Source organism: Prinia subflava, chromosome 1 (assembly GCF_021018805.1).
Source record: "Prinia subflava isolate CZ2003 ecotype Zambia chromosome 1, Cam_Psub_1.2, whole genome shotgun sequence".
Taxonomy (NCBI): Eukaryota; Metazoa; Chordata; class Aves; order Passeriformes; family Cisticolidae; genus Prinia; species Prinia subflava.
The window spans coordinates 86,804,467-86,818,755 of record NC_086247.1 but is presented as its reverse complement, the minus strand read 5'-3'; the positions used below and the strand labels follow the sequence as shown (position 1 = coordinate 86,818,755).

The 14,289-nt window shown below is 43.9% G+C and overlaps 1 protein-coding gene across 8 annotated transcripts in view; it reads right to left on the bottom strand.

Moving 5' to 3' along the window:
• RREB1 (ras responsive element binding protein 1) overlaps positions 1-14,289 on the bottom strand; it is a 133,591-nt gene that overhangs the window by 29,100 nt on the left and 90,202 nt on the right. For all 8 annotated transcript variants that reach the window (XM_063401932.1, XM_063401925.1, XM_063401985.1 and 5 more), the window contains 2 exons: positions 7,946-8,135; positions 3,566-6,305 (listed from right to left, as the gene is read on the bottom strand). In XM_063401932.1, coding sequence (XP_063258002.1) covers positions 3,566-6,305; positions 7,946-8,135 — 2,930 coding nt within the window. The remainder of the gene's footprint in view (positions 1-3,565; positions 6,306-7,945; positions 8,136-14,289) is intronic.

Below are 14,289 nucleotides of genomic sequence, written 5' to 3'. Positions count from 1 at the left end.
TTTTTTTGGTGACTTGTGACCTCCAATCAATAGGAAACATTCAGGTTCATAGGCTAGGTGTAAGAGTTTTCTATTTATTTATTCCTTTATTTTGTTTATAGATGTTTCCTTTTACTGTTTGTTCCTGCTGTAGCAGCAAAACAAAACCAAAAAACCTCTTCTGCCGTTAAACCTCGCCTTTTATGAAGTTTAATCTTGGGCCTAGTAAGACATGCCAGTATCCCTCTGAAAATATACTCAAGTGATCCTCTGCAACAGATCAGGTTATCTATAACAAACTAGTGGTTTAAAATGACCATTACTGTAATTTTATACTGAACCTAGTCTGATGTGCATCCTATAAAAGGAGCAAAACCAACCACATCACCTGCAGGGCACATCTTAGTCACTATTCTGAGAATTTAAAATGTCAAGAGCAGCAGGGAAGAGCAAAAAACAAAAAAGGCAAACCAAGCTGAACATAGGAAAGTAAATTATACAGTAAAGACATCAAGGGAAAGAAAGTATTAAAAGCAAGTGTTCGAGCATGTTCAAACAAAACACAGCTACTGTGTTAGGCACTGTATAAAACCGAGCTATGCCAAATTCCCAGTGTCCCACTTGTGAGCTCACCATTAAAATAAAAAAAAACACTGAGGAAGGTATATGCTTCTTCATGGAAATGGTTTTGAGTTTAAAAAAAAACCAAAAACAACCCAACAAAGCACAAACATACAGTGCTGTTGAGGCAAGGAAAAGCAGGGCAAAAGCTTCCAGGACAGACACTTCTGGTTGCATGAGGGATGTGGGTCACTGGTAGCATGTGAATTTTTGCACTTTCACAAAAGGAAAACACGATCTTGACACCACATGGAAGGTGGCCTCTGTGTTAAAATTTTATTGAATGAACACGAAAGAGACACTTGCAAAAATCTTATGTCTGTATGAATACAGCAGTTCAAAACTTATAATACACAGATAGCACTTAAATGCTTGAAATTATATACCTTTTCCTCATCCTAATTTAGACCACTTACATGAATTACCTCAATAACAACTTTCCTACAAATGCACACAGAAGAGCTAAGTGCTGCTTTTTAGCTCAAACAAATGCTTTGGGGGTTTTTTGATAGCAGTGTTATTCAGTCAGCTTGCCTGCTGTGATTGCCTATGGATCACATATCCAAGACAAGCAGTTTGGAAGCAGATCACCAGGACTCTCACCTCCTCCATTCACATCAGCCTGTTAGTCCTTTCTCTACCCAGGTCAGGGAGCAGCCATCAAGCACAGACAATAATAAAGTTCCCCTTTCTCTTGACAAATGTATACAAACGTATTTTTTTCTTAACTCATTTTAAAAAACAGCTATCTGACAAGTCACTAGCTATCTGCCTGTGCAATAGGTGGGGACAGGAATGTTGTGCTGTTGCACATCTACAACACTGTAGATTTCTCCACAAAAAACCCAATTTGCCCATCCAGAAGATAAAGCCAACAAACTTCTGCATCTACCACAGAGCTGCCAAACTCCTTGCATGCCACCAGCACCTGACACCCACCACAAAAACACAGGGCTCACACCCACAAAAACACAGGGCTCGCTCCACCTGAATGCATCCTTGAGCTTGCTTTGGCACCACCTCCCTGGCCTAAATTTCCTCTACCTTCCCAGCTTGGCTTTCCCCCTCCCCTCCAGTAGGCCTCATGGACACGGGTGCCACAGGGGAGCTGCTGGAAACTCCCAGTTTAGAAAGAGAATGCTCATGCTATGTGAAGGCAGTTGTCCCAAGGCCAGCCAAAGCTTGCTGTGGGGTGATCCTCCAGCAACAAGGCTCTCAACACCAAGATGAGGATTAGAAAGGAGCTCAGTAATATCACTGCAAGAGCACACCAACAGAAATGTGATTATTGCCACTGCTGTAGTATCACCAAAAATCCTGTATCTGTGGTGAGTATTTAGCCCAGTTATGGCCACAGTTGCTTGCTCTTCTTGTGGGGATTGTGGCACAGGCTTTCTAAAAGGACGGTGTTTCCTTCCAAGCCTGGTGGTCGTAAGGGAGGCAAGTTTTACCAGCATAATTCATGGCTGAATGCATTTTCCTGTCTTCATTAAGGGTTTACACCAGTGCTGCTACCTTGGAAGTCTGCCATCAATAAGCAGGTCAAACCTCTTAGTCTGGAAAAAGCCTCTCCATTGTTTTCTGTCTCATGAACAGTTCTTCAGTAACTATGTCTTTTTTTTTGGAGACCAGGGTGTTGGAAAACAATTGAGATATGAGTAAAGAGCTCTCCTTCACCACAAAGTAAACTGCATGCTTAATAAGATGAAATAATTTGGTCTCTGTGGACCAGAAAACAATAGCCTCACTGTTGCACTGATACCTTGCAAATTATGTCCTCGTGTCACCCAAAGCTAACTGTAATAGGGACTGCTCCACAGCTCAGATTCCCTTTAAACCTCTTAGCTAACCTCTTTTACCTCTTCAGGTTTCCCTCTTTAGCACAGACACAAAACAGTAATTTCAGGAAATCTCATTTTCTTAAAAAAAAAAAAAAAAAAAAAAAAAGCAGCAAGCTAACTTTTATAAGGCTACACTCAAATCTCCTATGTTTCTTATCAAAATCCCTAACTTTTATTCTTTATGCCAGGAGCTGAGATGCATAATGAAGTAAATAGTATCAACAATTGCGACTGACTTGAAAGGGTGCAACAGCAAGCAGAGCTTTGTCCTCTCCCTCTAGAACAGGATGAGAATCTACTAATTACTTTATTACAGTGTGGGTGGAAGAATGAGAGAACTTCAAATCAGCACAGGATTCAATGCAGTATTTCCTTTATAGTGAAGAATGAAAAACAACCCCAGACCTAGAATAAATCTCCCTACCCAATTCCTCCTTTTGTTTACACTGGGTCTGAGGTTACTTACACAGCGGCACAATGCTAGAGATTCCATACACATCTCCACACCTTAGGGCATGTGCCCACCTTTAGTTGTCTATCTGTGAGGAGAAACTTTTCCTAGAGGCAAGCCATTACATAATGCTTAGGATGAGCAGTTTCTCACATCCTTCTTTGATCTGTTAAATAAAAGCCACCACAAGAGAAAAAAAATGCTAAGCACTATATCATTTTATTTTCCTGACACAGTTCTACACTTACTGTCTCTCATTTTTAGAGACCTTTTTTATCACTACTGATGCAGACAAACAGCCATCAGAGGCAGACAAAGAAACCACGTAAGGCACAATGAAATATTCAACACACGTGTTCCCCTTCAAAACAAGACAATAATAACAGGACAACTGAAACCTGAGCCTCCTTCCAGCTACATTAACTTATGCCACTGAAGTCAAATGGGTATTAACAGTTTTATTTACCCTCTGATACTCCAAGACACAGAGATTATTCCATTTCTGAAAAATCTACCACCACCACTATGCAACAGCAACAGCTACGTATTAGCAAAATAATAAAGAAGAATACAATTCGGGCATCAGAGAAAGAAAGATTTCTCCATGCAGGGGCCCTTCCATGGGGAACAACCTCAGGGGCTACAACCTACTGAGAGCACAGAGCACTCTTACCTGTGTGACTGAGCATGTGCCGCTGCAGGGCATTTGCCCATGGAAAGACTTGAGGACAGTAAGGACAGGGAATACTTTGCAGGCAGTCTGAGTAAGCGTTCCTCTTCCCTCTCAGCAGCTTATCCTTGGCAGTTTCCTTCTCATCCTCACTTGTTCCATTTCTGCCACTTTCCTCCTTGAAATTGTCAGTGGACTGCAGAAATGGGCTAAATTTGTTAGTGTCTGTGGTAGCAAGCATCTTCTCTATGCTGGCAAATTCCCCACTTGACTCCAGATCCACACTACTCCTAAGTTTAGGCTTATTTTTTGTTCCTTTCTTTCTACCTCTTTTCTTAGTCAACCCAGCCTCAGCAACGGGAGACTGCTCTGGATCACAAGCCTGAGACAGGTCACTGGGCAGGCTGGAGTCTCTCTGAACGGTGGTCACGATTGTCACTTTAGCTTTGGCATTCCCTGATTTGTCACACCCAGTGGAGCTGCTCACTGCCTTGGGACTGGCGTCTGCAGCCTCTGTTTTCAGCAAAGTGGGAGCAGAAGACACAGATGAAATGATCTGTGCAATGGAAGCCAATGGTGGCAGCTCTTTAGTTACTGAAGGCTTTGGCAAGAGAGGTGGTGGTGGTGGTTTAGGCCTCAGGGGTCTCAGCAAGGCAGAATTGCTAGGGAGAGCCGGGGAAATGATCGGGACAGTCAAATGCAACGAACCTTTCAGTGGCTGGGGATGTCTGACACCCCGGTTGGTTTCTGAGTTCCCATTGGCACCAAAAACCAAAGGACACTGCAGACAGTTATAGGCTTTATCACTGTTCCCGGAAGCAGCCAACTCCTGATTCCTGGCTTCACAGGGGGCATCATCTTTATCCTTCTTCAGGATTTTGGGGATGGACAGGTCGATAGGCTCCATGGAACAGTCGTAAAGAGACAGAGATGAGCTGAATAGGTTCTCCTGCTTCACCTGCACAGCACTCAGGCTTTTGCTCTTCTGAGAGAAATCCAACGGCTCATCAAAATCCATGGGGAAGTTGCCCACAGGTTCACGTTTGATGGAAACGTGAGATGATGTTCCCAGCAAGAAGCCGTTTTGTGGCTCCAGGAAAGGCGTCATGGGCTTGTGGTCCATGTAAGTGCTGTCCTCCAATAAAGAAGGGTCTGTCTGGCTTTCCTGGGCACTGCAGTCCACCATTAAGATGTAATTCTCAATCTCCTTTTCTTGCACATGCAAGTGCTGCTTGAGGATGTGGTGAATGCAGTTCCTCTTGGCCGAAAAGGCCGTGCCACACTCCTTGCACTCGAACGGCTTCTTCTTCTGGCAGCCGCTGTGCGTCCTCATGTGAATGCGGAGGGCCCGGTAGTGCTTCAGGTCCTCTCCACAGAGCTTGCACACCGTGTCTGGGGAGCAGAAGGCATCCACCATCTCTGCGGCGTTGCTGGTGACATACTCGATGTTCTTCTCGATATCCTTCCTGGTCGTTTTGAGGTGCTTCTTCCGCAGGTGCCTCTCACAGTTGGCTTTCACTGTGAACGGGTAGTGGCAGATTTTACAGATGTAAGGCCTCTCCCCGCTGTGCGTCCGCAGGTGCCGGATCAGCGCTGCCTTGTCAGCCGCGATGTAGTCACAGATGTTGCACTGGTATGGGGAAATACCTAAGTGAGAACGGATGTGAGCTCTCAGGACACCAGAGAAGGCAAACACTTGGTCACAGAAACGGCAGGGGTACAAAACTTTCCTCATCGTCGGGGTCTTCTTGTTTGCTGCCCCCGCGATGATAGCTTTGAGGTCTCCTTCTGTGACTTCTTGCTTTATCTTGGCTTCCATACTTAGAGGCAGGAGAGCTTCAATGATGCTGTCCTGCTCCAGCTGTGTCTTCATCTCATGCTGAGTTAAAGGCTCTACTTTGGGTTGGAGGAGCAACTGCGAGGAAGGACTTGATTTGGCTCCTGGCAGGGGGAGATGAGAGTTGGAGGCGGACTCCACTGAATTCTTGATCAGCCTCAGAGGGGGAGGTGGGAGACTTGGGCTGATGCAGCCAGGGGAGGCTTGCTGGGCACTGATAAGAGGAGGAGGTGTAGAGGTTGCGACAACTGTTCGGGGCGTTACCAAAGGCTTTGGCTTCAGTGGTGGCATATGCTTGAAAATTGACTGCACAGGGACAGAAGGTGCCTTAGAAAGTGGAGGAAGACTGATTTGAGGAGGAGCAGAAGAAGCCATCTTCAAGATCTGCTGAATGTCTGCCAGCTCAATTGCAGACTCATTAGAGATGGGTTTCACCACAATACTGCTGTCAGGCTGGATAATAAAACCCTTCTGAAAAGGCTGCAGTGAAAGAAGCTTTATGTTTTCTTTTGTAGGGGGAAGGACTGAAAATGTTCCTCCCATAGAGGCAGCTTCCAGAGGAGAGAGGCTGAGCAGACTGGTGCTGCCGGGTTCCTGAGGTAGGTTACTCTTCAGTGCTCTGAGCCGCATTTCTTGGACCTCGTCTTGTGTATTGTCCTCCTGCTTGACAGGCTTGATGTCTTTGGTGTACTGTAGGCCCAAGGATGCCATGAAGGCTTTCTGGTCTGGGTTCTCACCGGGTGGGGTCGTGGACTGTGGCTTGTGCTTGTCTTTTCCCTGATCCACCACGTGAGTTTCTGTGTGCAGTTTGAGTGCTGAAAGCATGGGGAATGCCTTGTTACACATCTCGCAAATAAATCGATGGAAGTCACTGATGCACCTTCGCAAGTTTGTTTCACACCAGACCTGCAAGACATGCAAAAATATTTAGAGTAGGAATCTCAAACTGTAAAGGTATCACACGTTGCTGCAAAACAAAAACAGTTCACTCTCTCTTCCACTGATGAAATTAAGAGGCTTAGAGCAGCCCCCACCTAGCTGGCATGGAGATATTCCCATTTCATAGCCTTTAGTCTCCTAAAGGGTGTATCTGAATTAGGGGCTGATTCCTCAAAAGTTCCCTTCTATAAAGGTGAACTCCTTCAGAAGGCTATGCCAACTCTCAAATTCTTTTCCATCCTAAACTTCCCTAGTCAGAAACTTATCTCGTGACATTGACAGGACAGGAGCTTCAGCATACTACACAGCAAGGAAGTCAGGCAGTAGAATATCTCCTTTAGCTCTACTACAAAGAAACCATGAGGAGAGGAAGCAAAAAACCCAAAAACAAACAAACAAAACCCCAAAACAAACAAACACTCACCCCACCCCACCCCCCCCCCCCCGCAAAAAAAGGCATCCATACCCAAACCAATATAAACCAACCAAAATAAAATAAAATCCCCCCAAAGCAGATAAATGAAACTCAGAGCCTAAAGCAGAGTCATTTTGGGTTAGGGAAGTCTGATTACATTTATTCTCCCAAGAAAAATACTAGTAGAGGGCTTCAAGATATTTACAGACTCTAAATATTGTATGTCTTCTCTCACAGAGCAAGCAAAATTATTACAAACAGAAAATACCAACATTCAAATCCCTTAATAACTTTAAATGCCTGTCATTAATTACAAAAGAAGTAAACTTTGTTTAAAAAGTTCTTTCTTTTGATTTTTTAGGTTTTTACCAGAACTGTAACAGACTGACAGACCCACATACTCCCCTGGTCCAGCAGCAAATTTCAAGTCTAGCACTTTGCAGTCAGAAGAGTTGGAAATCAATGCTTTAATCCCCCAAAAATAAGGAAAGTGCAGAAACTAAGCATGGTCCTGGTGGATTGTGCTGTAGATTTTTTTAATAGATATGCAGCTTCATCCAGACCCAAACTAAGGCAGGCAAGGCTTGACAGAGGAAGGAATCATACCACCCAACAGAAAACTTTAGGGCCCTCAGAAAAATATTTACAGACTACTTCCCTGACTTTCCCCATTCAGTGTCCCTCAAAGGTGCAGAACCCTCAAACCTTACACGAGGAACACTGTGGAGTGTTTTGTGATGGAATCACTGAAGATGTCACTGTTTACTTAGTAAGGCAACTCCTCAAAGTTCTTCTGTAATAAAAACTTTCATAACCCAACTACATCCTTGCTAGAGTAAACTAAAATAAATAATGTCTTCTTTACCATGTGTACTCCCTGTTGATTTCAGATGTAGGATTTTTTGGGTATGCTCAAAAGGGCAAGGATCTAATATGAACAAAGTTTTCCTTCAAATTTTTTTATACATCTTTACACTGATAGTTATCCACTGTAATGGTGAAAAAGCCCCCAGTGCCAATATTCTTTAGATGGAAAAAGAAAAAATGAGAGGCATAACGTGTTTGAAACCTACACAAAGAGTGGTGATGTACTTTCCACAAAGTATTCTACATGCGGGATGAATCTTTCAATGACCTCATCAGATAAGCACTGCAGCAGCTGGTACCTTAAGCGCCGAAGAACAGAGAGTACCTGAGAAATGCGGGGGAACTTCCTACAGGAGAAGTCCGTGAATCCCAGGTCGTGGAAGCCTGCTGGAATTGAAGGGTTGTTCTGAATGAAAGGTTTTCCCATGGGATCTCTAGGAAGCTGCTTGTGGATAACTGCATTATGGCGCAGTAAGCCCCGATGAGTACGAAAGGTAATGCAACAGATGTCACACCTGGAAAGGAAAAAAACAGAGATGACTTACTGACTGCTGCAAGCGTAAGAACTGGCATCCTTCTTGCACTGGGATGTCCTCTTTCCTCTCACCCCATGATACCAAGAACTTGCTAAATGCAAAATAAAGCCACAGTGTGTCAAAACCTATTACCACAAAAGGCCATTCTGGTCACAGTCACTTTTCTACCAGTTTCTGGCTAGTAAATCCACTGGAAGTTCAAAGAATATGAGGACTGACAATCTCAGGCAGATGACAGAACAGCAACTGAGATAACAGCCTTATGAAAACCTCTTCATTGTCCGACAAAAAATATTTCAATGGCCTTACACCATTTCATTTTTACTGGAAAGTACTGTTAATATAAAAAACATTTTTTAAAAAATCGGTGACAAGGAGAGGCTAAATCTGACCTAAGCAGCAAGTAAATGTTAAAATAGCACCTTTCATAACCACTGCTTAAAACATATTACTGCATGCCACTCAAATACCTGTATAGGAATCTTCCTCACACTGCCTTTCCATAAACTTTCAATGTTATTTTTCAAAGCTATTATGGGAAATGGACTGTTTTAAAAGGAAAACTACTGAACCTTGAAGGGGAGAAAGGTTCAGAGGAGGAAGACCTGAAACAGGTTCAACACTTCTGACACTTTTATACCCCCTTCACAGCCAGTTTGCCCTGAAGAAAAACACAGAAGCACTGTCTTTTCCTACCCAGACTTACTTGCTGTGATTTCTTGTTTTTCTTGAGTACTCAAATCCCAAATTCAGCTGAACAAGGGTTTCTCATATAAAACATTGCATTAAACAAAGCTATGCTGCAGGCAGAAAGGGCTATGCAGCAACATTTGGCCAACACGTCAACAAAGCTTATTGCCTTTTAAATATTTGGAACGTGAGCTCTGCAGCATGACAGATCACGTCCACTCTGCATTCAATAAGTGACACACAGTTTCACTCAACCTCAAGTTCCTCGTGGTTACAGGTCCAGCTCCCAGCCAAAGCATGGTTTCCCAGAAGCAAAACATCAGTGGGTATGAGGCAGTCAGATTTTTTCAGTGAGAATATTATATCCACAAGGAGTTTTTCACATCTGCCCCTGGCCTTGGTTTTCCCATACTGTCTTTGCTGTCTACATCAAGGAAAAGGACATGTGTCTACTCATTAAAAAAACATCCTGCAATTAGAAATGACTTCTGACAAAGTCCTGAAACCACCCCCTCCCTGTCCTGTCCCTAACAAACTCCCATTGTTGTTCATTTTATCACTACATAAACTCCCACAGCCATGTTTTTTATTCTCTGAAAACGAAGAGATAACCAAGTCACCCGCAAAGCAACTGGACTCCTAGTCCCTGAGTGGTGAAAGAAGCAAGTGTGAAGTGTATATAACATGGCCATTGTTATCACAGCACCCAGAAAGCTTGGACATAAATATGCGCTGAAGGTTTAATCTGTTTTAACTCTCCTGTCAATTCACTTGCATCCTACCTGGATAATTGCTGCTGACATAGTTCCTGCATTCCACTAAATACCTAACCAATGCCATTTACAAAGCTAATGTTTACTTAAAGAGGTATGCCAAATGTGACAACAATCTCAGGGAGGCGGGGATGGCCAACACATAGTGCTTCTCTAGCATCAGGATCCACGGCTCTCCTCCAGCTCACCTGGCAGCACCTATTCTGTGATGCAAAGCTTTCATCTTCAGTGAAAACAAACACACAATCACCAAAACCACTGGGGGATGGAGAGCATTAAAAAATTATGAGCAGCCACTGAAGAACTTGCAGGCTATTGAAATAAATTGCCTTTAGAGGTGATGAAAATGCCTTGCATGAAAACAAGCAGTGCTTCTGACGTGTTCCTCCTGGTATGTCAACATACAAACAAAGAGGGCTTGGAAACAATTCTCCTGCACCACTGGAAGCATTGCAGGCTGTTCTGCAAAGGGACACAGACCCCGACCTCAGGGCATCCTGAAGCATCTCTGGGGTCTCCATTGTGCCTGGCCTGCCCTAGGCCCAGAACCCATGCAGCAGCTGTATCCCCCTGTGTGTGACATGGCAGGCACAGCCACCAGTGATGGCACCACAGAGTTACTGGGAGCACTGACTCCTGCCACTGCACTCCCAAGATCTGGGCTGAGCAGGAGCCAGTGCTCCTTGTCAAGCAGCCACACATTCCACACAGCAGGGAGGTGTGCCTTGTTCATCTTGCACTCCCCCTCACCTCCCTCTTGCAATATGCTGATTTTCAGCACTACTTTATTTAAGTCTCCCATCAAAAGCTGTGCTCGAGAGTTAATCTTTCAGAGCAAACATCCATGTGAAAGTCCTTCACAGGACACCTGTATCAACTGCTAGCCTCAGGACAGTAAAAATTTGCAATTTAAAAATGGTGTTTTCAATGCAAAGGGAACTACCTCTGCTCCCCCAAACAAAAGTAATGTACCTTATAAAAGGAATATAAGCTTCTTCATTTATTAAACATGTTTATTTTTCCCTTTCTTCCTTAGTCTTCTTTTATTTTCCTTGCTGTGAGTGAAGAAGCAGCAAACAAAAAGAGAAACTGAGAGAAAGATTAAGCTCTTTTTTCATTAGGAGGTCTGAAAGAAGCACCTGGCTGAAAAAATAAACATCCAGATAAATCATGCCTGTCATCTTAAGCTGCAGGCTCTTCAGGGTATATAAATGCAGTGCTCAGCACCCCAGCTCAGCACCTTGCCCTGGTGGCACAGCTTACAGAACCACATGGGAGCTGGAGCATGGGAAGGAGCTGTGGATGCCCTGCCTTCCTCTATGGTCCAGGTCTGGACTTCTAGCACCTCCAAGAAAAGCTTACAGGTACTAAGTGTCAAAACCTAACCAGCTAAGGCAAGCATCATGCTGCATTGACTAAGTCTTGTGTTCATTTAAAAGGGACTAACCTGCCAGGCCTAACAGTGCATTAACTAGAAGCATTCATGTTTTTTTTAAGGAAGTCTAACTAATTAAGACTCCAAGGAGTCTTAATTTCTCTGTTTTGTCATCAGTACTATTTTCCATCTTTGCGCAGTGTCACTGCCTACAGTATTTTTAAATCTAGACCCATAGTCTAAAAAGGAAAAAAGAAAGGAATCCTAGATGATATGAATGTTTTTTCACCTTGTTTAAACTGCTTTAAAAATAGATAAATAACTTAGTAATTGTGCAAAGTCTGAATAGTCCAGCATATCAAATAAAGCATCTGAAACATATGGTAATAGTTTGCTCATGATGAACTTTAAAAAACAAAACAAACAAACAAACCCAAAAAAAAACCCCAAAATCCCAAAACCACCAAAAAACAACCAAACCAAGAGAAAAGCCTCCCTCTCCTTAAAATTACACAAGTCTGCTGATATGTAGTTCCAAGTCAAACATGGATGGCACGGCTGCAGAGAACAGCAATGGGAACAGGCTCTGAGGTTGTCAGCAGAACAGGCCGAGCAATGGCTCAACACCTGTGCAGAGATAAAAGCGCTCTACTTGCAAGGTAAGTTTCCAGATGTATCTAATCAAAGCTGCTGTGTTATCACGTGATTGCTTGTGTTGGCCACAGTCTTCAATTTTTCTATAAATATGATTACAGAGTAGGGAGAAAAAAGCTGTTCAGTTCCAAGCATAGAGATTCAATGTTAAGTAAAAAGGAGAAAACTGTTTCTTTCCTATCTGTGCTCTTTAGCAACTTCCACAAACCGGAGCAAGGAAAACAAAAAAAAAAGAATGAAACATATCCTGAGACACAAGTCATTAATACACAATTAGTTTACGAAGCTGTCTAACTCCTCCCACTGAAATCCCCAGTCAGTACCTCGTATTTTTCTATCTCTGTTGTTATTATTCTCCTTTCTCTCTGACGCTATTTGCAGAATTAACGTGGCTCTCATGAGCAAAGAAATTCCTATGCTGACCTAAAAATAATACAGCTGGGTAGAAGAGAAAGATGGGTGATTCCCTGCTGATGACTCATGTCCACACGGGAGGTGGGAGCAGCTTCAGCCTCCGCACTGGAGTGTCCAGCTGCAGGGGAGCCTGACAAGGAGGGGGCACATGGAGAAAGGATGGTTTTAAACACAGGGGCTTTCACCACCTATGAAAGAAAAGCTAGCAGGTTACAGACATTTCCTTTCAGGAACGGATTCTTTTGCTTCTCTTTCACTTCTTCTGGGGCCAGGCAAAGTGAGAGAGATGAGGAAGAGCCAACTGGTTTCTGCTCCTGTGCAACCCCACCCAGGCCCAGATACTCATCTCCTTTTGGATAAAAAACCCAAAAAACAACCCTTCCTGGCCTCCACACCCAGGCCCTTGGGAAATAACATCCAACAGCCGCACTAATCTCTCCCATTTGCTGCAGATGAGGTATGGAAAAGCAGCAGTGCCCCGCTCCTGCCTCCCTCCTAGCGATCCCTCCGGGTCCCCTGCTGTCCTGCAATGCCCATTCCTGCCTCCGTCCCCGCAGCTCCACAGCGTGTGTGACCCCGCAGGACCCGCTGCTCTGCCACCCCGACCTCGCCCACCGCTCTGGGGCTGCGCTGGAACCGCAAGCAGCACCAGGAGCCAACTCCCTGCCAGCTGCAGAGGCTCCCCTCCCCTTCCCTTGTGCCTGAGGGGACGGACACAGCCCGTGGATGTTCCGTGCATGCTGCTTCACAGCCTCGGCAAAGGAGGCATTTTTCTTTTAACTTTCCCCCCCTTCCACCGCCCCACTGCCCGTCTGATTTTGTAACCGATGTGTTCTGTCACTCTTTAATCCTCCCCCTCAAAGAAGCCACCCTTGGGTGCAGCCAAGGCTGAACCCCCTGCACCAACCCTTCTATTAATAGAGGGATGCACAGTGTTATGTGCATTCCTACAGCTGCACTGTGGTCCAGGCAAGAAAAATATAGTGCAGCAGCCAGGACAGACCCGATATAAACCAGGGTGATGTTGTGCTTCAGAAATTTGTCAGCATGCAGCAGAGCCAGTGTTCGCTCCAGTGACTCCCACCTTCAGAGTAACTCCAGTGAAATTAACTGCTGTAAGGTTTAATAAAAAGACACAAGCTGTGCTGTGTCATGTTTTAACTTCCTTTGTGTGTGAGCAAAGAAAAATGAGTAAGAACTTCTTCCTAACACTGTAATGAATTGCATTTACTAGCAACATTTCAAAAGTGCAAGATTTAAACACCTCTGCTCTGATGAAGAAGCAGCTCACTCTACCATTTACTTCAACAGAATTAACATGCAACTATAAGACAAAATAATGGCAAAATCGGAGATGGCCTGCAGACACTCACACAAAGCAGTCATTTTCTCATAGTAACTTTTTACTCAATAAAGGTCAAAGTTTTAAAAACCAGAAGTGTCAACAAATTGGAAAGAATCACAAGGAAAGAGCTGAAGATCAACTTAAATAATAATGAAGGGTTTAATAATTAGGGCAAACATATCTGGGGGGAAAAAAAACCTGACCAGAATAGTCCTCTACAGTTACCAAAATTAGAAGCTGCACAACATCCAGAATAACAGTGGTTATTTGTGCACAGCAACTCAAGTGAACCTTCTGGTGTTCTTTCAAGGTAAGAAATTAAAAGTTCTTCCTATCTTCTAACACATCTTTCAAATAAGGAAGCCAAGTACTTGTGTAATTTTAAAATTAATAGCAAGAGTTAAAGAAGAAATCTATGTGTCTACCATGTTAAAAAAACACCACTGCTTTTCATGAGTAACATAAGGAGAAATACATCTCCAGGGGTTTCTCTATCCTATAAGCATCCACTGATCACAACAGGGCTCACAAATAGGTGCAGCTGAATCTGGATTGCAGTCTCTTGCCCTTATCTACATTTGCAGATTAAGACCTGCTCAGCATGCAGACATGACTGCCAACACACTGAGCAGCACCCAGCACTTTGAGAGACCCTGCAAATAAACAAATCCTGATCCTTAGGATCAGGCAGGCATGCTAATGACCTATTTTGGCTCAGGCCCTTTTCCCTCCTGCATGCCCTTTTACAAGCAACTTTCCTCTACAGTCAGCTTTGCATTTACCCACTTTCTATTCTGGCAGCCAAGCTAAGATACTCAACACCATGTGACAAAGCACACAGTCTCACATGGGAGCATCACTCCCTGTGTCCATTCACCAGCC